This window comes from Cetorhinus maximus, chromosome 13 (assembly GCF_964194155.1).
Source record: "Cetorhinus maximus chromosome 13, sCetMax3.hap1.1, whole genome shotgun sequence".
Taxonomy (NCBI): domain Eukaryota; kingdom Metazoa; phylum Chordata; class Chondrichthyes; order Lamniformes; family Cetorhinidae; genus Cetorhinus; species Cetorhinus maximus.
The window spans coordinates 65405872-65433460 of record NC_135891.1 but is presented as its reverse complement, the minus strand read 5'-3'; the positions used below and the strand labels follow the sequence as shown (position 1 = coordinate 65433460).

The 27589-nt window shown below is 44.1% G+C and overlaps 1 protein-coding gene across 1 annotated transcript in view; it reads right to left on the bottom strand.

The window, feature by feature from the left end:
* Window positions 1–27589, bottom strand: part of rab22a (RAB22A, member RAS oncogene family) — a 64536-nt gene that overhangs the window by 23917 nt on the left and 13030 nt on the right. The window contains exons 2-3 of the mRNA XM_078555488.1: window positions 20547–20626; window positions 20367–20448 (exon numbers count right to left, since the gene is read on the bottom strand). Of these exons, the coding sequence (XP_078411614.1) occupies window positions 20367–20448; window positions 20547–20626 (162 nt within the window). The remainder of the gene's footprint in view (window positions 1–20366; window positions 20449–20546; window positions 20627–27589) is intronic.

Below are 27589 nucleotides of genomic sequence, written 5' to 3'. Positions count from 1 at the left end.
AGTGTACACAGATTTAAGGTAATTAGCAAAAGAAGCAGAAGCGACAGGAGGAATAAACTTATTCATGCAGCAAGTGGCTGGGGTCTGGAATGTACTGCCCAAGAGAGTGTGGTGGAGGCATGTTCAATCAGGACACTCAAAGGGGAATTAGACTGTTATCTGAAAAGGAAGAATGTGAGGGTTATGAGGGGAAGGCAGGAGAATGGCACTAGGTGAATTGCTCAGAAAGCCGGTGCAGACATAATAGCCGAGTGGCTTCCTCCTGCACTGTAACAACTCTGTGATCCTGTGAATATTGTTGTTCGTTGGAGACAGAAGAGTGAGGGACAGGATACGAAGTGGGGGCTTCAATTGATTGTTGCCTCTGCTAGAAGCCATGGTGAAGCCGACTTTCATTTGTACTCCAGTACAGTTCTAATCACACTCCATGAATCTCACTGCAGGGAAATATTCATGGTAATTAATATTTAACAATTAGTTATTGATTTTAACCATATTATAGTGTCACACTGCAACAATTGCTTTTCCTCACAAAGGATTCTAATGCAGTCAATCTCTCTTTCTACCAACAAACAATAATCTGCCCATCCAATACAGGAGCCCAAGGAACCGAACCATCTACATACAGGAGCAACAACTGTTGAATGACTTGGTAGATATCAAGGATTTTAAATTCACGTTCATTTTAACCAAAATAGGACAAGCAGAACACAGTTTAAAACTCAGATAGCCAGCATATATGAAACTAGTAAAGTGCAAAATCTGTACATTAAAAGAGTTTAGTTGGCTGGTCGTTTTCAGTAACAATGTCATCTGGAATGTGGAGTCCAAATATTTGATCTTAAGCCATATATCATTTATTCTTGACCGTTTGACATGTTTAGCACACGTGACAGCTATTGTATCTGCTACTCTGCCAAAATCTCAGAATGACACTGAAGATGCAAGTCTTCTTGGCTTGCAAGCAGCCCAGGATAGTATAGGAAACACTGCTGAATGTGGTCCAAGAGGTAGGATCACTTATCAATTATTTCCCATCTGATCACCAAGCATTGTAACTAGTACCGACGACTCTAGGACCTGTTCTTTTGGGACAATGATAGTTAAAATTCCACCACAAAAACTGATGCTATTGAAAAACAAAACCCACAAACATTTACCAAAATTAGCAAATGAAGTGCAATAAACTTCAGACACATCCATGGTTCTGTCCTGAACATGTCCCATTGAACCCAGAGACAGCCTGAAGTCAACAAGGCAGAAGATTTTAAGTGAAGTGCAATTAATACAAGTTAAAAAGGCATTGATATTGTTGATATTGTTGTCTCAAAGTTTTGTGGGAGCTGCAGACTTTGCACAGCAACACAAGGCCAAAAGCTGCTCTGGTCACCCCTCAACCTCTTAATCCATCACTATTGAAAAACTTTAGCTCAACATTTTTTTAAAAATATGGCCGTTTTGTTTAAGTCCATCACCTATTTAAACTAGATCCAATGAAAGAGTACAATATAGTGAGGAACCAAACTTTTGAAAACAATGGCAGAACTCAAGTGGTGAACACAAAAATGGCAACTGCAGTTGAACAGCAAGAGGCAATGAACTTAGCAGAAAATTGAGCAGGAGCAACCAACTCAATGGCATTATTATGACATGCACTGCACATGTTTTTAAAATCTGTAAAAACTTCTATTAATGAACAATGAGGATAGCTAGTATCTGAATGAGAGCAAATTGTGAGCGCAGAGTATAAGGGATAAAGGCAAAAAACTGCAGATGCTGGAAATCTGAAACAAAAACAAAAAGTGCTGGAAAAAACTCAGCAGGTCTGACAGCATCTGTGGAGAGAAAGACAGAGTTAATGTTTCGAGTCCGTATGACTCTTCTTCAGAACTAAAGAGAAGTAAAAATATGGTGAAATATATACTGTTTAAAGGGGGTGGGACAGGTGAAGCTGGATAGAAGGCCAGTGATAGGTGAAAGCAAAGGAGAGGTTGCAAAAGATGTCATAAACAGAAGGTCGAAGAGTAGTTGATGGTGGTGATACTGGCTAAAAGGAGGTGCTAATGGTGACATTAAGAGTAGGAAGCAGAATGAGCATGTGACAGATGGCCCTAGTGGGGGTGGGGTGGGGGAGGGGACAGTGTGGGGAAAAAAGATCGAAATAAGCTAAAAGGTGGGGATAAAACAATGAAAAAAATGGAAATAAAATTTTAAAAACGGAAAAATATATATAAAAATTTAAAAATATTTGAAAAAAAGAAGATCAACAAGGGATGAGGATGGAGGAGAGAGATCACGGTCTGAAGTTGTTGAACTCAATATTAATTCTGGAAGGCTGTAAAAGTGCCTAATCGGAAGATGAGATGCTGTTCCTCCAGTTTGCGTTGAGCTTCACTGGAACATTGCAGCAGGCCAAGGACGGACATGTGGGTATGAGAGCAGGATGGTGTGTTGAATTGGCAAGCAACAGGAAGGTCTGGGTCATGCTTGCGGACAGACCGAAGGTGTTCCGCAAAGTGGTTACCCAGTCTGCGTTTGGTCTCTCCAATGTAGAGGAAACCACATTGGGAGCAGCGAATGCAGTAGATCTAATTGAAGGAGGTGCAAGTGAAGTGCTGCTTCACTTGAAAGGAATGTTTGGGTCCTTGGACGGTGAGGAGTGGGGAAGTAAAGGGGCAGGTGTTGCACCTTCTGTGATTGCACGGGAAGGTGCTGTGGGAGGGGGTTGAGGTGTAGGGGATGACGGAGGAGCGGACCAGGGTGTCCCGGAGGGTATGGTCCCTACGGAATGCTGACGGGGGTGGGGGGTGCTGAAGGGAAGATGTGTTTGGTGGTGGCATCATGCTGGAGTTGGTGGAGGATGATCCTTTGAATGCGGAGGCTGGTGGGGTGAAAAGTGAGAACAAGGGTGACCCTATCATGGTTCTGGGAGGAAGAGGAAGGTGTGAGGGCAGAGGCGCGGGAGATGGGTCGGACACAGTTGAGGGCCCTGTCAACCACCATGAGTGGGAAACCTCGGTTAAGGAAGACATGTCAGAAGCACTGTTAAGGAAAGTGGCATCATCGGAACAAATGCGACGGAGGTGAAGGAACTGGGAGAATGGGATGGAGTCCTTACAGGAAGCAGGGTGTGAGGAGATGTAGTCAAGGTAGCTGTGGGAATTGGTGGGCTTGTAATGAATATTGGTGGACAGTCTATCACCAGAAATTGAGACAGAGGTCAAGGAAGGGAAGTGTCAGTGATGGATCATGTGACAGTGATGGAGAGGTGGAAATTGGAAGCAAAATTAATAAATTTTTTCCAGGTCCAGACGAGAGCACGAAGTGGCACCGAAACAGTCATCGACGTACCGGAGAAAGAGTTGTGGGAGGGGGCCTGAGTAGGACTGTAACAAGGAACGTTCCACATACCCCATAAAGAGACAGGCATAATTCTGGATAAGGGATGTTTTGCCTTCCCTAGCAATGGGATGTTTACACTTTGGACAGCTGCAATGGTGAACACAATTGGAATGAACATGATCACAAATTGCACTATTATCCTTTTTGGTAGAAGCCTTTGGCTCTTGGTCAGATTTGCCCCAAGGCATATTTAACTTGCATTTGTCCAGATACTCAGTCATGTTTAGCTGGTCAAGATATTTCTATTATTTGATCATGCCAAAGTTCAGTTTAGATTGGATATGAAATTTAAGCTTACCCTGCAATTACATAGCAGCTTTTTAAACTAGGGCCAATGGATTCCACCCAAATAAAAGGACTCTAGGAATCACAAGATCAACCAATTTATCCGTCTGGAGCTCAGGAACAATGTCTATATATTTCCTAAGTTACTAGCATGTTGCTATTCAACTGAACTTAAACTATTACCTGTGATAGTCTTAATTGAATATATAAGAACTCCAAGAAAAACTGAGGGAACAAAATGGATGGAGAGGGGCTTTTCCAGGAATGTATTAATATCTGCATTACTTACTCCATTCAGAGGTGTGGAAACTCTATTGCAGAAGGCATGCCTAAACCAGTAAACAATGAATGATTAAACCATTTTCACTAATTATAGTTCAGGAAAGTGTAGCATACAACACATCGAACAGTCAGAAGATCAGGTCAGTCTGTATATAAAATCTGTTGTTACATGTACTAGCATATTGACTGCTTCGATATGTAAGAAATTCCATATGATGTGTTTCTGCTGATGGCTGAAGAGACCAATCCATGATAGCAGGTTATGCCAAAAAGTGCCTTATATGAAATGGTTATCGGGTGTTGTTTTAGGTTTTCGTTGTTGGTGTCTGCCATTGATAGTCATGGCAGCACATGCTGCTCCATAGGTGATGTTGCCATTTTCCTTTGACGTTAGCTAGTCTCCCAGGCGCAAGAATTGATATTTAGGGCCTTCATGCTTGCAAGCATCCTTGAAATGGAGCTTTGGGCATCCTACTGGTCATCTAAAAGGACAGGTGCAGCAGGTAGATGGGAACACCATGTGGAAGTCCTCGCTCCAAGTCACTCACCATCCTGGCTTGGAAATATATCGCTGTTCCTTCACCGTCGCTGGGTTTAAATCGTGGAACTCCCTTCCGAACAGCACTGTGGGTGTACCTACACCACATGGACCTGCAGCGGTTCAAGGCAGCAGCTCACCACCTTCTCAAGGGCAACAGGGATGGACAATAAATGCTGGCCCAGTCAGCGAAGCCCACATCCCGTGAATTAATTTTAAAAAAGTCAATTTGGTGTAGGTACACCCACAATGCTGTTAGGAAGAGTTCCAGGATTCTGACCCAGCGACAATGAATGAATGGTGATATATTTCCAAGTCAGGATGGTAAGTGACTTGGAGGGAAACTTCCAGATGGTGGTGTTCCCATCTATCTGCTGCCCTTGTCCTGCTAGATGATAGTGGTCATGGGTTTGGAAGGTGCTGTCTGAGGGCCCTTGGTGAATTCCTGCAGTGCATCTTGTAGATGGTACACACTGCTGCCACTGTTCTTTGGTGGTGGTGGGAGTGAATGTTTGTGGTAGGGGTGCCAATCACAGAGACTACTTTGTCTTGGAGGGTGTCAAGCTTCTTGAGTGTTGTGGGAGCTGCACTCATCCAGGCAAGTGGAGAGTATTCCATCACACTCCTGATTTGTGCCTTGTAGACGTTGGAAAGGCTTTGAGAAGTCAGGAGGGGAGTTACTGGTCGCAGGACTCCTAGCCTCTGACCTGCTCTTGTAGCTACAGTATTTATATGGCTAGTCCAGTTCAGTTTCTGGTCAACGGTAACCTCCAGGATGTCCATAGTAGGAGATTCAGTGATGGTAATGCCATTGAACGTCAAAGGGCGATGGTTGGATTTTCGTTTGTTGGAGATGGTCATTGCCTGACACTTGTGGTGTGAATGTTACTTGCCACTTGTCAGCACAATCCTGGATGTTGTCCAGGTCTTGCTGCATTTGGACATGGGCTGCTTCCGTATCTGAGGAGTTGCGAATGGTGCTGAACATTGTTCACTAATGATTGCACATCCTCACTTCTGACCTTATGGTGGAAGGAAGGTCATTTGATGAAGCAGCTGAAGATGGTTGGACCGAGGACACTACCCCGAGAAACTCCTGCAGTGATGCCCTGGAGTTGAGATGACTGACCTCCAACAACCACAACCATCTTCCTTAATGCTAGATATGATTCCAACCAGCGGAGAATTTCTCCACCCCCTCCCCCCCTACCACCCACCCAGATTCTTATTGACTCCAATTTTGCCAGGGCTCCTTGTTGCCACACGGTCAAATGTGGCCTTGATGTCAAGGACAGTCACTCTTACCTCACCTCAGGAGTTCAACTCTTTTGCCCATGTTTGAACCAAGGCTGTAACCGAGGTCAGGAGCTGAGCGGTCCTGGCAGAACCCAAACTGGATGTCAGTGAACAGGTCTATTGCTAAGCAAGTGCCACTTGATAGCACTGTTGATAACCCCTTCCATCACTTTGCTGATGACCAAGTGTAGGCTTGTAGGGACAGCAACTGGTGAGGTTGGATTTGTCCTGCTGTGTGTGTACAGGACATAACTGGGCAATTTTCCACATTGCTGGGTGGATGCCAGTGTTGTAGCTGTATTGGAACAGCTTGGCTAGGGGCATGGCAAGTTCTGGACCTCAAGTCTTCAGTACTGTTGCCAGAATATTGTCAGGGCCCATAGCCTTTGCACCACCCAGTGCCTTCAGTCATTTCCTGATAACATGTGGAGTGAATCGAATTGGCTGAAGACTGGCATCTGTGATGCCGGGGACCTCTGGTGGAGGTCAAGATGGAAATGTTAGCTGCCACTGCACTGACTATTTACGTAGCTTGTCTTCATCCCATAATTTCTGAGTTGCCTCCTTCAATTCCACTGCGTCTCCTAGAGGGCAAGAAAGTGGAGTTGAAGCCCAAGATCAGCCACAATCATATTGAATGGCACAGGAGGCTTAACAGGCCGTATGGTCTTGTCTTGTTCTCCACCTCAAATTTGTATCAAATACAACAGCCAAGGAATATAAAATTTTGAAAAAATATTAAGCCATACTTGCACCATGTAAAATATCACAGTAGCTTTACAGTGTAGGGGGCCATTCAGCCCATTGAGTTTGCACTGGCTCTCTGAAAGAGCATTCCACCTGGTCCCACTCCCCCACCTTATCTGCTTAACCTTGCACATTCTCCCTTTTCAGGTAGCAAACCAATCCTTTTTGAATACCTCAATCGAACCTGCCTCCAGCAGCCTTTCAGGAAGTTTATTCCAGACTCCAACCGCCCTCTGGGTGAAAAAGATTTTACTCATCACATTTATTCCTTTTGCCAATTATTTTGAATCCGTGCACTCTAGTTCTTGATGTTCTCCTGAGTGGGAACAGTTTCACTATTTACCCTGTCCATACCCCTCAGGACCTTGAATATCTCTATCAAGTCTCCTCTCAGCCTTCTTTTTTCCAAGGAAAACAGTCCCAACCTCTCCAATCTATCCTCATAGCTACAGTTCTTCATCTTGGAATCATTCTTGTGAATCTCCTCTGTACGCTCTCCAATATCTTCACATCCTTCCTCAAGTATTCTTGCAACACCTTGCAGACTAGCTTTGTACACACTAGTTGTTTAACAATTTCAGACCATGAACTCTCTCCTTCATCTTGGCCTCTTTTTCAATCCAATTTTTTCCCCCAACGGCAACCCTCCACCCCTCTATCACTTGTTCTTATGTTTTACTTTCAGACAGCACTGATCTTCTGCTATTAACACATGCTGTTATCTTACCTTTATGCCACTATCAGCACCATCTTTAATTTTTAGCACTACCATTAACACTCCCTCTGTCTTGTGTCCATGATATCTTTGTCAAATCTGAGCTCTCACCCATCCCCTACCTTCTATTTTGATCCACCTGCTCCTCCCCCTCTCAAACAGTATAAAATCCATCACTTTTCTACCTCTATTCAGCTCTGAAGAGTCATACGGATTTGAAACGTTAACTCTGCTTTTCTCCCTACAGATGTTGCCAGACCTGAGTTTCTCCAGCATTTTCTGTTTTTATTCCAGTTGTTTAACTGCTGTTTGGAGCAGCAGCCTCCACAGTATAGTTTCAGCATTGATGGAAATATCTAGCAACTATAATGTCATTGCTAAGATTTGTGGTCTAAAGTTTAGATCTTTATGCCTCACACTATCAAGAGTTAAATCATCAGTTAACTGAAGTGTGAAGAGAACTGCATGAGAAACGTCCTATGGCGAGGCAAGAACTCAAGCACCAGTCTTATGAGCTCCTTAAGAATACAGACCTAAATTACAAAAGACCACAGAAAAGGAAAAACCTTCCATGGATAGACAAATCGAAAACAACCTGAACTGCTTAGATAGATGTGTGAACATGGATAATAGAAGACGCTCACAGCCAGTATAGAACTTGGGTATCTGCCTTTTCCATAATGGACAGATGCTGGCACTTGATCAATGTAAGGTAACGCAGACTCTGAACAAACTACTTGACACTCTACAACAAAAGCAAAATACTGTCAATGCTGGAAATCTTAAATAAAAGCAGAGAAGATTGGAAATACTCAACAGGTCAGACAGCATCTGATGAAAGGTGGTCAACCTGAAATGTTAACTGTTTCTCTCTCCACAGATGTGGCCTGACCTGCTAAGTGTACCTAGCATTTTCTGTCTTTACTTGACATTTTACATTGATGCTTATTTAAAACTGCACATGCCTTGGTTCTAATTACCTTTTCAGCCCGACTCTTGATTTCTTTGCTGAGCAAAGGGGAGAGGCAGCAGCTTCCTCAGTGTACTTTAGTTGTGGCAGGAAGTTCTGCTGAGCATTCAATATTTTGGTTTACAGTTTCCCCATATGCATCATAACAGAGTGGACTGTGTTTATTTTTTCACATTTTGAAGTGGCGAACCAGCAGTTCACATTTTATACTCAGAGTACAAGTTGGCCCACATTTTTAGAAGGATCTTTGGAGGTTTCAAAGGTTGAAATTATATCTATAGTAAGAGAGGGCATGGAAAGATCTATGGAGTGGAACTAGGTGGACAGCTCTTTCATAGAGCTGGCACAGGTATAATTGGAAAAATAACTTCCTTTTGGGCTGTAAAATTGTATGAAGTGTGATAAATTTTGTTGGCAAGAGACTAAAAGATACATTTACCCAACTACTGGAGCAAATGACCTAACACGAATGCAGCTTTTTTTTTGTTCAACTCTGCCAGCCCCAGGATCATTCAGAATTCTAAGACTTATTTCAAGAAGCTACAGCTAAGGGGAAAATCAACAAAACGTACACACTGTTTAACTCAAACTAACTTCTTCAATTGCTGATTTACAGTTTGCAGTATTATGGACTCCCCTCAATCTCCTGAAGGCAGCAAATGACCTCAGCGGAAACTTTCAAAAAGGGGAAACTCTGACTAACCCATCAACAGGTAAACAAGTTATAAGCCCACAATGGAAACCAGAGATAGTGCAATGTAGCAATTTATCACAGTAACCTTAACATTAAAAGCCACAAACCAGTTCTAAATATTATAGATTGCAAAACTTCAGAAGACCCAATCCTTCCAGTATCATTCCACATAAAAATTCAGCTTGGAGATAAAACTAACCTTAGGGCACTGCTTGTATAGTTAACGATGCAGATGGGCATTATACAGGCTAGCAATGTGATTTCTTCTCCAGCTGCCCCTAAGAATATTATACAGTAGGAACACGAGATCATGCAAACTATAAAGAAAATACAACAAGATACTGCGGTGGGTACAGAGTGTTGGAACATCAATGTGGAGTGCAAAGAACTGGAGGGCGAGAGAATGAATCTCTCTCTCCTGCAACTTTCCACTGCAACTGACATTCTGATTCAAGTCACATGGTGATGGGAATTGTAAGCAAGTCATTCCTGCTCCAGTTGTGCGCCACTTAGAGGCCTGGAAATTAAAATTACCCATCTACCTGTCTGCTGACATAGTCATATTAAAGGAATATGGAACCTTGACAGGTAAATTAAGTGAAGATACAGATTACCCTTGATCTAATTAATTGGTGAATTAGGCAACTAAACAGCCTTTTCCTGTGCTTATGTTCACCACAGAGAAACATTGCTACTCTTAAACCATTCTTTCTGTTCAAAACATAGATAGCAAGATAATTTCTGACCAAACTAAACTGGAAACAATTTTCAAAATCCTGCTCTGTCCTTGATGGCAGCAGCTGTTTTTCTCTTGAACCCTTTATTAAAAGAGTACTAGCAGCTTTCAAAAGACACCTAATAAATACAAAATGTTCAGAAAAAAAAGTTGAACAAAGGTGTAAGATTTCCCCTCTGTGGTGGTTGTAACAAGATTGGAAAATGCCCCTTTCCCCAATTTAAAAAAAATTCTTTCACGGATGTGGGCATCGCTGGCTAAACCAGTATTTATTGCCCACCCCTAATTGCCCTTGAGAAGGAGGTGGTGAGCTGCCTTCTTGAACTGCTTCAGTCCATGTGGTGTAGAAGTGAGTTCCAGGATTTTGACCCAGTGACAGTGAAGGAATGGCAATATAGTTCCAAGTCAGGATGGTGTGTGGCTTGGAGGGGAACTTGCAGGTTGTGGTTATCCCATGCATCTGTTGCCCTTGTCCTTCTAGGTGGCAGAGGTCGCAGGTTTGAAAAAAAAAGTGTTATTGAAGGAGCCTTGGTGAGTTGCTGCAGTGCATCTTGTAGTTGGTACAAACTGCTGCTACTGAGAATTGGTGGTGGTGGGAGTGGGTGCTGAAGGTGGTGGATGTTGTGCAAGTCAAGCAGGCTGCTTTGTCCTGGATGGTGTCAGGCCTTTTCAGTGTTGTTGGGAGTTGCACTTCTCCAGTTTCCAGGTCATTGCCTGGCACAAATGTCACTTGCCACCTACCAGCTCAAGCCTAAATGTTGTCCAGGTCTTGTCTGAGGAATTCCAAATTGCACAATCATCAGTGAACATCCCCACTTCTGACCTTATGATGGAAGGAAGGTCATTGAAGAAACAGCCTAAGACAGGTGGGCCTAGGTCACTACCCAGAGGAACTCCTGCAGTGATGTCCCGGAACTGAGGTGACTGACCTCCAACAGCCACAACCATCTTCCTTTGTGCTAGGTATAACTCCAACCAATGGAGAGTTTTCTCCCTGATTCCCATTGATTCCAGTTTGCTAGGGCTCCTTGATGCCACACTGTCAAATGCTGCCTTGATGTCAAGGGGAGTCGCACCTCACCTCTTAGTTCAGCTCTTTTGTTGTTGTTTGGACCAAGGCTGTGGAGAGGTCAGAAGCTGAGTGGCCCCAGTGGAACCCAAACTAAGCATCAGAGAGCAGGTTATTACCGAGTAAGTGCCAGTTGACAGCACTGTCGATGACATCTGCCATCACTTTACTGATGATCAAGAGTAGACCGATGGAGTGATAATTGGCCGGTTGTATTTTTCCTACTTTCGGTGGACAGGACATAACTGGGCACTTTCCACATTGCCAGGTAGATGCCAGTGTTGTGGCTGTACTGGAACAGCTTGGCTAAGGGCACTGCCATTTCTGGAGCATAAGTCTTCAGTGCTATTGCCGGAATATTGTCAGGACCCATAGCCTTTGCAGTATCCAGTGTCCTCAGCCATTTCTTGATATCGCGTGAAGTGAATCGAATTGGTTCAAGACAGGCATCTGTGACAGTGGGGACCACATGAGGAAGCTGACATGAATCATCCACTTGGCACTTCTGGCTGAAGACTGTTACAAATGCTTCAGCCTCATCTTTTGCACTGATGTGCTGGGCTCACTCATCATTAAGAATGGGGATATTTGTGGAGCCGCCTCGTACTTAGTTATTTAATTGTCCACCACCATTCACGACTGGATGTGGCAGGACTGCAGAGTTGGACTGGATACTTTGGTTGTGGGATTGTTTAGCTCTGTTTATCACATGCTGCTCGGTTTGGCATTCAAGTAGTCCTGTGTTGTAGATTCACCAGGTTGACACCTCATTTTTAGCTATGCCTGGTACTGCTCCTGGAATGCCCTCCTGCACTCTTCATTGAGCTAGGGTTGCTCCCCCGGCTTGATGGCAATGGTAGAGTAGGGGTATTCCCGGCCATGAGATTACAGATTGCATTTAGATACATTTCTGCTGGAGCTGATGGCCCACAGTGCCTCAAGTTTGCCCATATTTGAGTTTCTAGACCTGTTCAAAATTTATCCCATTTAGCATGGCAGAGTGCCACACAACATTATGAAGGGTATCCTCAATGTCTCCACAAGTTCCGTGTGGCAGTTACTCCTACCATACTGTCATGGACAGATGCATCTGCGACAGGCAGATTGGCAAGGATGAGGACGAGGTCAAATAGGGTTTTCCTCCTGTTGGTTCCCTCACCACCCATAGACCCAGATTTTGGGGGTGGGTGGTAATGGGCAGGAGATTTCCTTGCCCTGATGCCATGAGACTTCACATGGTCCAGGGTTGACAACTACCAGGACTCCCTCTTGACCAGATACCACTGTGCTGCTACCTCTGCTGGGTCTGTTCTGCTGGTGGGACAGGACATACCCAAGGGTGGTGATGGTGGTGCCTGGGACTGGCTCCATAGAGCGTGGCTCCGTCAGGCTGTTGCTTAACTAGACTGTGGGATAGCTCTCCCAAGTTTGGCATAAACCCCCAGATGTTAGTAAGGAGGATGTTGCAAGGTCGGCAGGGCTGGGTTTGTAGTTGTTGTTTCCAGTACCTAGGTCGATGCTGGTTGATCCATCCGGTTTCATTCCTTTTTTTCAGACTTTGTAATAGTTTTGATACAACTGAATGACTTGCTAGGCCTTTTCAGAGGACAGTAAAGGGTCAACCACATTCTGTGGATCTGGAGTCACATGTAGGCCAGACCAGGTAACGACAGGTTTCCTCCCCTAAAAGGCATCAGTGAACTAGATGGGGTTTCAGGACAATCGACAATGGTCTCATTGTCACTATTACCAAGGTTTTCTTTTTAATTCCAAATTTATTAACAAATTAAATTCCACCAGCTGCTGTGGTGGAATTTGAACCCACGTCCCCAGAGCATTGGCCTTGTCCTCTGGAATACTAGTCTGGTGACATTACCACTATACGCCGCCACCACCACCACCCCTGAAGCTAAATGCTTAGGAGTGCACACCACAAAACAATTCAGGAATTAAAAACAAAAACAGAATTACCTGGAAAAACTCAGCAGGTCGGGCAGCATCGGCGGAGAAGAAAAGAGTTGACGTTTCGAGTCCTCATGCCCCTTCAGCAAAACTGAGTATAGTTAGGAGAGGGGTGAAATATAAGCTGGTTTTAGGTGGGGGGTGGGGGGAGAGAGAAGTCGAGCGGGGGGTGGTTGTAGGGACAAGCAAGCAGTGATAGGAGCAGTTAATCAAAAGATGTCACAGACAAAAGGATCAAAGAGGTGTTGAAGGTGGTGATATTATCTAAGAAAATGTGCTAATTAAGAATGGATGGCAGGACGCTCAAGGTACAGCTCTAGTGGAGGTGTCAGCTGTGGCTCAGTTCATAGCACCCTCGCCTTTGAGTCAGAAGGTTGTGGGTTCATGTCCCACTCCTGGAAAAAAAAATGTCAAGAACTGTGAATGTACTCGAAAGAGTTACAGCTCTTGGGGGTGGGGTGGAAAGACTGACAAGGTGTTAGTTGTAGATTTAAAAATAATGGAAATATTTCCGCCATTTCCAGCATGATGCCACCACCAAACACATCTTCCCTTCACCCCCACGGCGGCATTCCGTAGGGATCGTTCCCTCCGGAATACCCTGGTCCACTCCTCCATCACCCCCTACTCCTCAACCCCCACCTATGGCACCTCCCCATGCCCACGCAGAAGATGCAACACATGCCCCTTCACTTCCTCTCTCCTCACTGTCCAAGGGCCCAAACACTCCTTTCAAGTGAAGCAGCATTTCACTTGCATTTCCCTTAACTTAGTCTACTGCATTCGTTGCTCCCAATGCGGTCTCCTCTACATTGGAGACACCAAACGCAAACTGGGCGACCGCTTTGCAGAACACCTGCGGTCTGTCCGCAAGAATGACCCAAACCTCCCTGTTGCTTGCCATTTTAACACTCCACTCTGCTCTCTTGCCCACATGTCTGTCCTTGGCTTGCTGCATTGTTCCAGTGAAGCCCAACGCAAACTGGAGGAACAGTACCTCATCTTCCGACTAGGCACTTTACAGCCTTCCGGGCTGAATATTGAATTCAACAACTTTAGATCTTAAACTCCCTACCCCGCCATCCCCACCCCGTTTCTTCCCCCTCCCTTTTGTTTTTTTCAAAAATTTATATAGATTTTTCTTTTCCCACCTATTTCCATTATTTTAAAATCTACAACTAATACCTTGTCAGTCTTTCCACCCCACCCCCACTAGAGCTGTACCTTGAGTGTCCTGCCATCCATTCTTAATTAGCACATTTTCTTAGATAATATCACCACCTTCAACACCTCTTTGATCCTTTTGTCTGTGACATCTTTTGATTATCTGCTCCTATCACTGCTTGCTTGTCCCTACAATCACCCCCCACCAATAACTTCTCTCCCCCCACCCCCGCCCCCCCACCCCCCACCTCAAACCAGCTTATATTTCACCCCTCTCCTAATTATACTCAGTTATGCTGAAAGGTCATGAGGACTCGAAACGTCAACTCTTTTCTTCTCCACCAATGCTGCCAGACCTGCTGAGTTTTTCCAGGTAATTCTATTTTTGTTTTGGATTTCCAGCATCCGCAGCAGTTTTTTGTTTTTATCTCTGTGTTTAATTGACGGCCACTCCTCTTCAAGAAATGCCTACCTTGAAGAAGTATTGCTCTGTACTCCGACAGGATTTCCACCTGTCTCTTCTGCCTTGTTCACCTTCATTGCTTTCCATTTCTCTCCTGGTGTTTGACAAGGTGTTTACTAAAACCCGCTTTCACAGCCATATTTTCCTTTCTCAGTGACTGTCTCCGTCTCCGACTCACCCCACGTGGATTTCAACTGAAATTCCATCCCTCTTGTTTCGAACCCACCCAGGATTACAGGTATCTCCGGGACATAAAACGTTTCTCGGACTGCTGTTCCCGTCGCATTCTGAGATCCACACTCAGTGCCATGCGCCGCCATATGAACACACTCGACCTCTCCCTCCAGCAGCACCGCCGCACCCTTTTTCAAAGCTGCGCTTGCCCTCAGTTTCATTTTATTCTTCGTCTCATCCGACGCCTCAACAATAAACTTTTTCTCTTTCTCTCAAGTGCTAAGGAACACAAGCTCCAACAACTCATCGACACCAACACCCATCTGGGACCCTCCACCCCTGCTTGTCCCTCCGTCCTCACCCCATCTTCCAATCCCAGCCCCAGCCGCGTATTCACTATACCCTCTGACCTTCCCCTCTCCGATGCTGAACGTTCAGTGCTCAGCAAAGGACTTAGTTTCATACCCTTACGCCCTCATCTCAATGAATTTCGGGCTCGGCATGATGCTGAACTCTTCTTCCGCTGTCTTCGTCTCCGTGCTCACTTCTTTGGGCAGGAGTCCTCTCCCCGTTCAACGGATCCTTTTACCCACCTCCAATATTCTCCCTCCACTTGGACCCCTCCCTCTGGATTCTTACCTTCTCTTGATCTTTTCATTGAGAACTGTCGGCGTGACATTAGCCGTCTCAATTTCTCTGCTCCTCTCACCCATTCTAATCTGTCTCTCTCTGAACTTACTGCACTCCGTTCTCTCAGGTCCAACCCCAACATTGTCATCAAACCCGCTGACAAGGGTGGTGCTGTTGTTGTCTGGCGCACTGACTTCTACCTCGCGGAGGCTGAGCGTCAACTCGCAGACACTTCCTCCTACCTCTCCCTGGACCATGACCCCACCATTGAACATCAAGCCATTGTTTCCAGGACTGTCACTTACCTCATCTCCTCTGGAGATCTTCCTCCCACAGATTCCAACCTGATAGTCGCCCAACCTCGGAGGGCCCGCTTCTACCTCCTACCCAAAATCCACAATCAGAACTGTCCCGGCAGACTGATCGTGTTAGCCTGTTCCTGCCCCCAGGAACTCATTTCTCGTTATCTTGACTCCCTTCTCTCTCCCCTTGTCCAGTCCCTTCCCACCTACATCCGTGATTCCTCTGACACCTTACGTCACATCAACAATTTCCAGTTCCCTGGCCCCAACCGCTTCCTCTTCACCATGGACGTCCAATCCCTCTATGCCTCCATCCCCCACCAGGATGGTCTGAGGGCCCTTAGCTTCTTCCTTGAACAGAGGCCCAAACAATCCCCATCCACCACTACTCTCCTCCGTCTGGCTGAACTTGTTCTCACACTGAACAATTTCTCCTTTAACTCCTCTCACTTCCTCCAAATAAAAGGTGTGGCTATGGGTACCCGCATGGGCCCCAGCTAGGCCGGTCTCTTTATGGGGTATGTGGAACATTCCTTGTTCCAGTCCTACTCCGGCCCCCTCCCACAACTCTTTCTCCGGTACATCAATGATTACTTCGGTGCGGCTTCATGCTCTCGCCTGGACCTGGAAAAATTTATTAATTTTGCTTCCAATCTCCACCCCTCCATCATTTTCACATGGTCCATCTCTGACACTTCTCTTCCCTTCCTTGACCTCTCTGTCTCAATTTCTGATGATAGACTGTCCACCAATATCCATTACAAGCCTACCGACTCCCACAGCTACCTCGACTACAGTTCCTCACACCCCGCTTCCTGCAAGGACTCCATCCTATTCTCTCAATTCCTTCGCCTCTGTCGCATCTGTTCTGATGACGCTACCTTCAAAAACAGTTCCTCTGACATGTCCTCCTTCTTCCTTAACCAAGGTTTTCCAACCACGGTCGTTGACAGGGCCCTCAACCGTGTCCGGCCCATCTCCCGCGCATCCGCCCTCACGCCTTCTCTTCCCTCCCAGAAACGTAATAGGGTCCCCCTTGTCCTCACTTATCACCCCACCGGTCTCCGCATTCAAAGGATCATCCTCCGCCATTTCCGCCAACTCCAGCATGATGCCACCACCAAACACATCTTCCCTTCACCCGTCCTGGTGGCATTCCGTAGGGATCGTTCCCTCCGGGATACCCTGGTCCACTCCTCCATCACCCCCTACTCCTCAACCCCCACCTATGGCACCTCCCCATGCCCACGCAGAAGATGCAACACCTGCCCCATCACTTCCTCTCTCCTCACCGTCCAAGGGCCCAAACACTCCTTTCAAGTGAAGCAGCATTTCACTTGCATTTCCCCTAACTTAGTCTACTGCATTCGTTGCTCCCAATGCGGTCTCCTCTACATTAGAGAGACCAAACGCAAACTGGGCGACCGCTTTGCAGAACACCTGCGGTCTGTCCGCAAGAATGACCCAAACCTCCCTGTCGCTTGCCATTTTAACACTCCACTCTGCTCTCTTGCCCACATGTCTGTCCTTGGCTTGCTGCATTGTTCCAGTGAAGCCCAACGCAAACTGGAGGAACAGTACCTCATCTTCCGACTAGGCACTTTACAGCCTTCCGGGCTGAATATTGAATTCAACAACTTTAGATCTTAAACTCCCTCCCCTGCCATCCCCACCCCATTTCTTCCCCCTCCCTTTTGTTTTTTTCAAAAATTTATATAGATTTTTCTTTTCCCACCTATTTCCATTATTTTAAAATCTACAACTAATACCTTGTCAGTCTTTCCACCCCACCCCCACTAGAGCTGTACCTTGAGTGTCCTGCCATCCATTCTTAATTAGCACATTTTCTTAGATAATATCACCACCTTCAACACCTCTTTGATCCTTTTGTCTGTGACATCTTTTGATTATCTGCTCCTATCACTGCTTGCTTGTCCCTACAACCACCCCCCCCAATAACTTCTCTCCCCTCACCCATCCCACCTTAAACCAGTTTATATTTCACCCCTCTCCTAACTATACTCAGTTCTGCTGAAGGGTCATGAGGACTCAAAACGTCAACTCTTTTCTTCTCCGCCGATGCTGCCAGACCTGCTGAGTTTTTTCAGGTAATTCTGTTTTTGTTTTGGATTTCCAGCATCCGCAGTAGTTTTTTGTTTTTAATTCAGGAATTAAGGTCGGTTTCAAAACAAAAATACAAGTTCTAAATTTCTGACTTTGACACAGAAAATCTATTGGACATGTGAAGGAAATAGCTTCAAGGGCTACAATAGTCAAAACGACCAATGTTGAGGCCAGTCTAAATCAATGGGCTTTTTTGTTGACTCTACCCATGCATTTTGTGTTGTCACTAAAATAAAAACTTTTCCATGAGGCAGTTCTCAACTGAAATCTGGCAGTCACACCCATGAAGAACAGTTCTTGTAATTAATAACAGCTCTGCTAAAGAGTAGTGCCAAAAAAAGCATTTTTGTCTATTCCCGCTCATGTATCATGATTCTAAGGTTATTATTTATTGATCTGATGTCCAAGGATCTATCCTTGGCCTCCTAATTTTCATCTTTCGCTGTCCTTCAGCGATATCATTAGAAAACTCTGTCAGTTTCCACATGTATCCTGACACCTAGCTTTACCTCACCACCTCTCTCGCGCTTCTACACTCTTGATTTGTCTGGCATCCAGTACTGGATGAGCATAAATTTCCTCCAGCTAAATATGGCGAAGGCCAAAGCCATTATTTTTGATTTCCACCACAAACCTGTTCCCTAGCCACTGACTCCTTTCCTCTCCAGGCAACTGTCTGTAACCTTGGTACCATTTGATCCAGAGTTGAGTTTCTCACCATGTATCCACACCAATACCAAGACCATCTATTTCCATCCGTAACGTTGTCCGAATCCACCCTGCTTGACTCAGCTCATTGGCTGTTGAAACCCTCATTCATGCCCTTGTTACTCTAGAGATGGAATCTCGACTATTCCAACACATTGGTCAACCTCCCAGTTTCTATCCTTCTGTAAAATTAAGTGCATCCAAAATTCTGCAGCATATATCTGAACTTGCACCAAGTTCTGTTCGATCACCACCCCTGTTGCTCACTGATCTCTTTTAGCTCCTGGTTAACAATGCCTTGATCTTAAAATTCTCACCTTTGTTTCAAATCCCTATCTCTGTAATTTCCTCCAGTCCTCCAACCCTCAGAGATAACTATGCTCCCCTAATTCTGGCCTCTTGATCACCCCTGATTTTAATTGCTCTACCACTGGTTCTTGTGCCTTCAGTTGTCAAGGCCTTAAACTCTGGAATTCCCTCCATAAACCTCTGTCTTCACTACCTCTTTAGAATGCTCATTAAAACCTACTTCACCCAAGCTTTTGGTCATCTGCCCTATTACATGGCTTGGTTTTTATTGATAATGCTCCTGTGAAGCATCTTGGGATGCTTTACTACATTAAAGGCACTATATAACTTACATGTTTCTAATGTTATGATTTATTGATCTCCATCTTTCATTCATGGTTCATATGGGGTTAAAAAACAGACTCACTATAAAGTGATTCATTCAGCTTGTTTTGATGTACAACAGTCACAGCATATAGATGTAATGCCTGTCATAGCTACTTGAGGGAGCAGTCAAGCATTCAAACAGTTCAATGCATTTCAAAGCTAATCTGCAAAGTGTTGCAAGAAACTTGAGCTCATCTGGAGTACTGCATCCAGTTCTGGGTGCTACACTTGAGGAAGGATGTGAAAACATTGGAGAGAGTACAGAGAAGATTCACAAGAATGATTCCAGGGATGAAGAGCCATAGCTATGAGGAAAGATTGGAGGGGCTGGGACTGTTTTCCTTAGAGAAAAGAAGGCTGAGAAGAGACTTGATAGAGGGATTCAAGATCCTGAGGGATATGGAGAGGGTAAATAGTGAGAAACTGTTCCCACTCAGGAGAACATCAAGAACTAGAGGGCACAGATTCAAAATAATTGGCAGAGAGAGTAAATGTGATGTGGTTAAAAAAAATTTCATCCAAAGGGTGGTTGGAGTCCGGAATAAATTTCCTGAAAGGGTGGTGGAGGCAGGTTCAATCGAGGTATTCAAAAGGGAATTGGTTTGCTATCTGAAAAGGGAGAATGTGCAAGGTTACGGGGATAAGGCAGGGGAGTGGGACTAGGTGGAATGCTCTTTCAGAGAGCCAGTGCAGACTCGATGGGCTGAATGGCCTCCTGCTGCACTGTAAAGATACTGTGATATTTTACTGTGATTTTTAAATACAAGCATCAGATGTGTTTTGTTTGTGTGTTTGATTGGAAGCTCGATAAATTTTGTTCAATTTCCTTTGATAAATTTTGAAAAGTATTTCTCAGCTTGACTTGTTGAATAGTTCTTCTGAAGCCAGTCACTGGGCATGAGAATTAGTGAGTGAGGAAACGAGAGAAAAAAAGCCCAGAATCACTGGGCATTAGGTCAGCAACAGGGCCGATTTTAATTTCAAGTCTAGTCTTGTTCACACTGCGGCTAGGTGTAGTAGACACAGCTGCTACTTTCCATCATTGAAGAGGAATAGCAAGCCAGAAACCACAATTTAGATTTACTGTGTCAAATGCTATTTTTCACTTACATGTTTACTATTTAGTACATTTTCTTGGCAGTTGAGCTCAGGACACCACAAAGCTCATCACAGCCAATTAAGCACCTTTGAATTGTTGTAAAGTAGGAGACCAAAGCCAAATATATAGTTTAATAGGACTTTGAAAATCTCTGGACTAGCTATAAATTACACAGATAATGGGCAGGTAAAAGAATAATCATTCGTTGGAATCAAAACTTGGGAGCATTTTGAGATACTGAATTCAAGGAAAATATTTATAAGTAAAATCCCCCCCAAAATGTTTCACACATGCACACTTTCTGGAGTCAAGCTACATTTTATTCACTTACCCTCTCCTGGCCAGCTGTGTCCCAGATCAGAAACTTGTGCAACTCACTTTGATACTGGACTGTCTTTGTCATAAAGGAAGCCCTAAATACAGACAAGAAATCATAAGTTAGATGACATTCAGGAGTAGGGCAGTATGCATTCTCAAAAGTACATCTTTAAAAATCCTTTGCACTGCTCACCCTATTGTGGGATTGATGTTCGGGTCAAAACTATCTTCTACAAACCTCCAAACGATGCTGGATTTACCAACGCCCGTGTCCTGGATGTACATGAAAGGAAAAAAATCATTAGGTTTATCCTTTCAGTGTTCCTCATTGAGATGAGCAAAAATGGGAGACAAAGGCAAAATGTTACAAATCAAATAGTTGCAACTACTTTCAAAAGATGGGCCAAAGAGAGATGCATAATTCAATTTTTAAAAATGATTTCCTCAGCCAGCATTTATTTTTCTCTAAGAGGTGGCAGTGGGGCTACTTAGAGGTTTTGATACAACAGAGTTGCTTGTAAGGTCACTACAGAAGCCAGTTAACAGTGTACTATATCAGTGCAGGATTGGAATCACATTTAAGCCAGACCAGACACAGACAGAAAGTTTCCTTCCCTAAAGCATATTAGTGAATCAGCTGAAAATCCAAAAGCTTACTGGTTTCCGAGATCTTATAAACAGAATTCAAATGTTCAAACTTCCATGCCGGGAACTGAACTCAGGTTTTCTGGGTTACCAGTCCAGTAAAATAACCACCAAACAACATCATTCCATGCCCAAACCACTAACGCATAGTAACTATAGCAGTTGAGCTCATGTTGAAGAAGTGGGCTATTACTGCAATTAGTCTCAGGGCTCAGCCAAGCAGCTTAATCAGGGCTCAAAATTAAATTTGCAGACAGTTAGACGACAGAACCAGTCACTGACACAACAGCAAAACTATACTCAGCTCTGCCTCCTTCACATCGGCCTAGCTAAAATTAAATTTACATCTGTTTCACAGTCTACCAGTTTTCTCCTATGTATGGTCGCACAGCCAACCAAGCCCTCCAGTGCCTTACCTAAACAATCATTTGGGCAAACTTGGTAACAGATTTAATCATGGAGATGACCTTCCAACTTGTTTGTATCCAATGCTGGGGATGCCAACTCCCGTTAGGCTTATGGCTGGATGTTGGATGTCACATGAACTCTCCCTCTGATAGCCTTGCCCCATCAAACAGGACCACGCCCCCACCCCCAATTTTTTTTATAAACTAAGGTGTTCAAAGAAAATGGAACAAACAAATCTTTTACTGCCCCAATATTTCTTCTGGGTTAGCTGCAGCAGTTTCCAAGAGATTAGCTTTTAATTCTTGGGAACACACAGGACAATTCTGGAGTTTAAGGAACCTTATTCAATGCCCACTCAAGGACATTTTCTAACAACCGATAGATGATTTTCCTTTCATTCACCCAGCGACAGAAAGCTCTTTTTGCTGTCCCAGTCAAGATCAGGAATAACTAGATAAAATTGTTTTTTCACCCACAAATACCTTGGCCATCACATAGTAATCCAACAGTTCACATTCTAATGTCACTAATCTGTTTAACTATATTATTTTAGATTGGTATTAATCATGCCCAATTGCATGATAATTATCACAGGTCAAAATGATCAGTCTCTATAGCACACCCACAGAGGTTGAACACCTACACTCCAATTAATCTGATGTGGTATAAACCCGAGCCTTACTAAATTTAGAAAAATTTGCACAGGTTCATGAGACCGGAAAGATAGAGATGATTTATTGTCCATCATGTTTAGCAAGTGGCATGCTAGAAGAGTGTGATTAGATCACAAGCATCACCCTCTGAAGCACATTCTTCACCAAATATGGTGCTAAAGGAGTCAGAAAACCAGGCCAGTAAACATGTGATTAAGTGAGGTACATCAGAATTCAGCATCCAACCAGATGGGCACTATTCCAAACTGGACTGTTTGTTCTCAAAACTCAATTCATCACCAGATTGCATATTGTTATGCCAGTGGATAAAAGCATTGCCAGTTGTAGCACAGAGCCAGACAGGGAGGTCTCCTTTTTCTTTCACAGGGTGTGGGCATCGCTGGCTAGGCCAGCATTTGTCCGTCCCTAATTGCCCTTGAGGTGGTGGTGAGTCACCTTCTTGAACCGCTGCAGTCTATGTGGTGTAGGTACACACACAGTGCTGTTAGGAAGGGAGTTCCAGGATTTTGACCCAATGAAGGAACAGAGATATAGCACCAAGTCAGGATGGTGTATGGCTTGGAGAACTTGCAGGTGGTGGTATGCCCATGCATCTGCTGCTCTTGACCTTCCAGATGGTAGAGATTGAGAGTTTGGAAAATGCTGTCAAAAGAGCCTTGGCGAGTTGCTGCAGTGCATGTTTAATTTGGTGGATACGGTGCCAAACAAGTGGGCTGCTTTGTCCTGGATGGTGTTGAGCTGCACTTATCCAGGCAATTGGAGACTATTCCATCAGACTCCTGACTTGTGTCATGTATGTGGTGGGCAGGCTTTGGAGAGTCAGAAGGTGAGTTACTTTCCACAGAATTCCCAGCCTCTGGCCTGCAGCCATGGTCTTTATACGGCTGGTCCATTTCAGTTTCTGGTAAAAGGTAACTCCCAGGATATTGATAATGGGGAATTCAGTGATGGTAATGCCATTGAATGTCATGGGGCGTTATGGGCCTAGGATATTACCCTGAGAAACTCCTGCAGCGATATCCTGTGATTAACATGATTGACATCCAACAACCGCAACCATCTCCCTTTGTGCTTGGTATGACTCCAAACAGTGGAGAGCTTTCCCCCTGATTCCCATTGACTCCAGTTTTGCTAGGGCTCCTTGATGCTACACTCGGCAAATGCTGCCTTGATGTCAAGGGCAGTCACTCTCACCTCACGAGTTCAGCTCTTTTGTCCATGTTTGGATCAAGGCTGTAATGAGGCAAGGAGCTGAGGGGCCCTGGCAGAACCCAAACTGAGCAGTGAACAGATTATTGCTGAGTAAGTGCTGCTGGACAGCACTGTCAACAACACCTTCCATCACTTTGCTGGTGATCGGGAGTAGACTGATGGGGCAGTAATTGGCTGAGTTGGATTTGTTCTGCTTTTTGTGGACAGGACATACATGAGTAATTTTCCATATTGTCAGGGAGATGCCAGTGTTGTAGCTTTACTGGATCAGCTGGCTAGGAGTGTGGCTAGTTCTGAAGCACAAATCTTCAGTAATAATGCTGGAACATTGTCAGGGCCCATAGCCTTTGCAGTATGCAGTGCCTTTAGCTGTGCTGAGATGCTACATTTCAAATGTGGCAACAGCAGGGGCAACAATCCACTTGTGCCTCGGATTTTCAGGAGGAAATTCTAATATTTCTCTGATCATTGACAAGTTGCCTCATCTTCCGTCGTGAAAACATATGCAAAGAAACCATTTTGTAACTCAGCCAGCTCTGATGAATCCAACACTCTATGCAGTTTCTGGTCACCCTTACTTCTAATATAATTTACAAAAGTACTATTGGTACTACACCGATCCACAATCCTCTTGCCATTTATTTTTAGCTCAACTGAGTTTTGCATTTATACCTTATTTTTATATTATTTTCTGTGTCCACTATGTACAGTTAATTTGTCTGCTAAGTGCATACACAAATTTGTGACCTTTCGGACTGAGGAAATGAGAATTTAATGGTTTTATATTTATTGCAGGAAGCTTAAATTTGTAGCTGATACTCTGATTAAGATCATAAATGGATAAGGCAGTTTTTACAATCTTGCTATCTTCAGGAAGTGCAAGAAGCCTTTTTTTTTGTTGCCAACCATATTGAGGTGTTGATTCAGTCTATAGCATGCTTTTGTCTGCTTCTGCGGATCTGTGCTTAAAGCTAGATTTGTTACATTCTTTCCAAGAGCTCAGGTACATATACTTGATTTGAGGGAACGAAAATGACGTTATTTTAATAACACTAATTATAACCATTTTAAGGATTTGGAGATCTTTTTGTAACACTAGTTAGTATTTTTAGAAATCTTTTAATCAGGTAACCGATTAAATCCAGACTGGGGTTCTTCTGCAGGATGGAATTTATAACCTAGCACTGAGTTATTGCCTCAGACTCCTGCACGTAAATGTATTTTATACAATATCTTTTTAAACATCATTTTATGATTTAGTAGGAACATAAAAGCAACATACGGTGTTAGAAATACTGAGATGAAACTGAAAATCAAATTGTAGAACCATAACTGAGGGAACAAAAGCTTAGGGGAATAAAGCAAAGAAACTATTAAAACATTGCAATCTCTACTTCACCTTCAGATGTCTAGGATCCTTGCAAAAATTAGAAAAGCAATATTCAGAAGTTAGTAGGTGTTGGTATGTGGACAAATGAGAGGATTAGACATTTATTTTCTCTAAATGTTGCAAGAAGCAACATTTAGAGAACATGGTATTTAGACTAATTACAATTTGAGGAAGCAGGGACTCTGGTTCAGCACGGTTCTAGTTCTTGGCTGACCTCCCACCTGCCATCCTCCATAAACTTGAGCTCATTGAAAACTCTGTACATATTCTAACCCACAAGAAGTCCTGCACAGGCTCTGAAGAAGGATCATATGGATTAGAAACATTAACTCTGTTCCGCTCTCCACAGATGCTGCTAGACCTGAGTTTTTCCAGCATTTTCTGTTTTTGTTTCACAAGTCCTGCACATTTAGCTTCCTTTTGCTCATTGACCAGTTTGGCTCCCAGTCCACCAGACTGGAAGCACTATACAAGGTAACAGGGTGAGGGACTGGCTGACATGTGTTGTTGGCCACACAATAAAACTAACACCTACAATGTATAAAATGCATCTTTGTATTCAAATCCGTCTATGACCTTGCATTTTCCTGTCTCTGTATGTAACCTGCTCTTACACTAAAAGCTTCCCAGAATTTTACCTGTCTTCAATTCTGGCTCTCTGCATTCCACCACTGGTGGTTGTGCCTTCAGCAGGGACCTTTACAATTCCCTCCCTAAACAACACCTATAAGACCCTCCTTTAAAGCCTCTTTGATCAAGCTTTTATCCTGTTCAATTTTTGTCTGATGCCACTCCTGTGAAGCATCTAGGGACATGTCCTATTTAAAAGCCACAATGTAAGTGCAAGTTGAAAATCATTCACCCCATTTATTCCTTCGCATTGACTCTAAACTGCTATTGGACCTCCTTGTGAGGGGAACAGTGATCCAAAAATGAAAAGATAGACAACAATGATCAAAGACATCAACAGGCTTCAGTTCATCAAAGAATGTAGGCAATTTAAAGTTAGTGCCAGATTTCAGGAGGACTAAATAAGCAGGACAAATTCAATCACAGCCAACTACCGTCACATCAATCGACCCACGATCATCAGTAAAGTGATGGAAGGGGTCATGGGCAGCGCAATCAAATGGTACTTACACAAGATCCTGCTCACTGATGCCGAGTTTGGGTTCTGTCAGGTCAGCTCTTCACCTCGTTACATCCTTGGTCCAAAAATGGACCAGAGAGCTGAATTCAAGGGAGGTCCTGTGGCACAGTGGTAGTGTCTCTACATCTGGGCCAAAAGCTCATGGTTCAAGTCCCACTCCAGGACTTGGTTATCACAGAAGATGTGTTCATAATGTGATCAAACAGGTTGATTATCAAACCTTAAATACTTCCAATATGCCTGATGGTAGGCAGTAAGAGCAGGAGAGTTTCCTGGTCAGCCATACTGCAGAAGGCAACAGCAAACCACTGCAGTACTTTGCCAAGCATAATCATGGACCAATCCAATGGAAGTCTATGGTCACCATACGAACTAGGAGGAGCAGACCACTCTGTCCTTCAAGACTGCTCCACCATTCAATAAGATCACGGCTGATCTGATTGCAACCTCCCGCCTATGCCTGATAATCTTTCACCCCCTTGTTAATCAAGAATCTATCTAGCTCTGCCTTAAAAACATTCAAAGACCCTGCCTCCACCTCCTTTTGAGGAACAGTGTTCCAGAGACTCATGACCCTCAAGAAAAAATTTCTCCTCATCTGTCTTAATGGGTGACCCCTTATTTTTAAACCATAACCCCCTAGTCTGGATTCTCCCACAAGAGGAAACATCCTCACCACATCCACCCTGTCAAGACTCCTCAAGATCATGGTACCTGAAGGAGGAGGAGGAGTCTAGAAATAAGCATGAGAAGGTTGTTAGAATGTGACAAATAAAAGAAAGACTGAACTCTAGAGGTGAGGCAGAGGTGGACAGCAAGGCAGCATTTGACTGAATGTGGCATCAAGGAACCCTAGCAAAACTGAAGTCAATGGGAATCAGGGGAAAACTCTCCACTGTTTGGAGTCATATCTACAACAAAGGAAGATGCCCATGGTTGTTGGAGGTCAATCATCTCAGTCACTGCACGAGTTCCTCATGGTCGTGTCCTAGACTCAACAACTCTAAAAGAGGGAGAGCGGAGGAACCTGGGTGTATATAGGGAAGGTGGCAGGACAGGTTAAGAAGGTTAAGTTAATAAAGTATACAGTATCCTAGGCTTTAGTAACAGGAACCCACAGCACAAAAGCAAGGATATTATGTTGAACTTGCATAAGACATTAGTTTGTCCTCAGCTGGAGTATTGCGTTCAATTTTGGGCACTGCACTTTAGGAAGGATGTGAAAGCATTGGAGAAGGTGCAGAAAATATTTACCAGAATGGTTCCAGGGATGAGAAACTTCAATAACGAAGATAGATTGGTGAGGTTAGGAACGTTTTCCTTGGAGGAAAAAAAGGCTGAAAGGAGATTTGAAAGGCATATTCAAAATCATGAGGGGTCTGGACACAGTGGATAGGGACAAACTGTCCCCACTTGTGAAAGGATCGAGAATGAGAACAATTATTTGAATAGAAACAGTGTGCAAAGGTACGGGGAAAAGGCAGGAGAATGGCACTAAGTCATAATTCTCATTTGGAGAGTTGGTGCAGACACGATGGGCTGAATGGCCTTCTGCGGCATAACAATTCTGTGACTCTGAGAGGGCACAGATATCACTTCTTTAAATGATTCAAATGAGCAATTATTACAGTTGGCACATTTGTAACTAGTGCCCATTTTGGAAAGCATCATTGGAGCAAAATCGAGTATATTGCCTTTTATTAGGAGCAAGCGACAGTACCAAGTAGCAACGGAGTAAATGACCGTAGCAGTTCCCC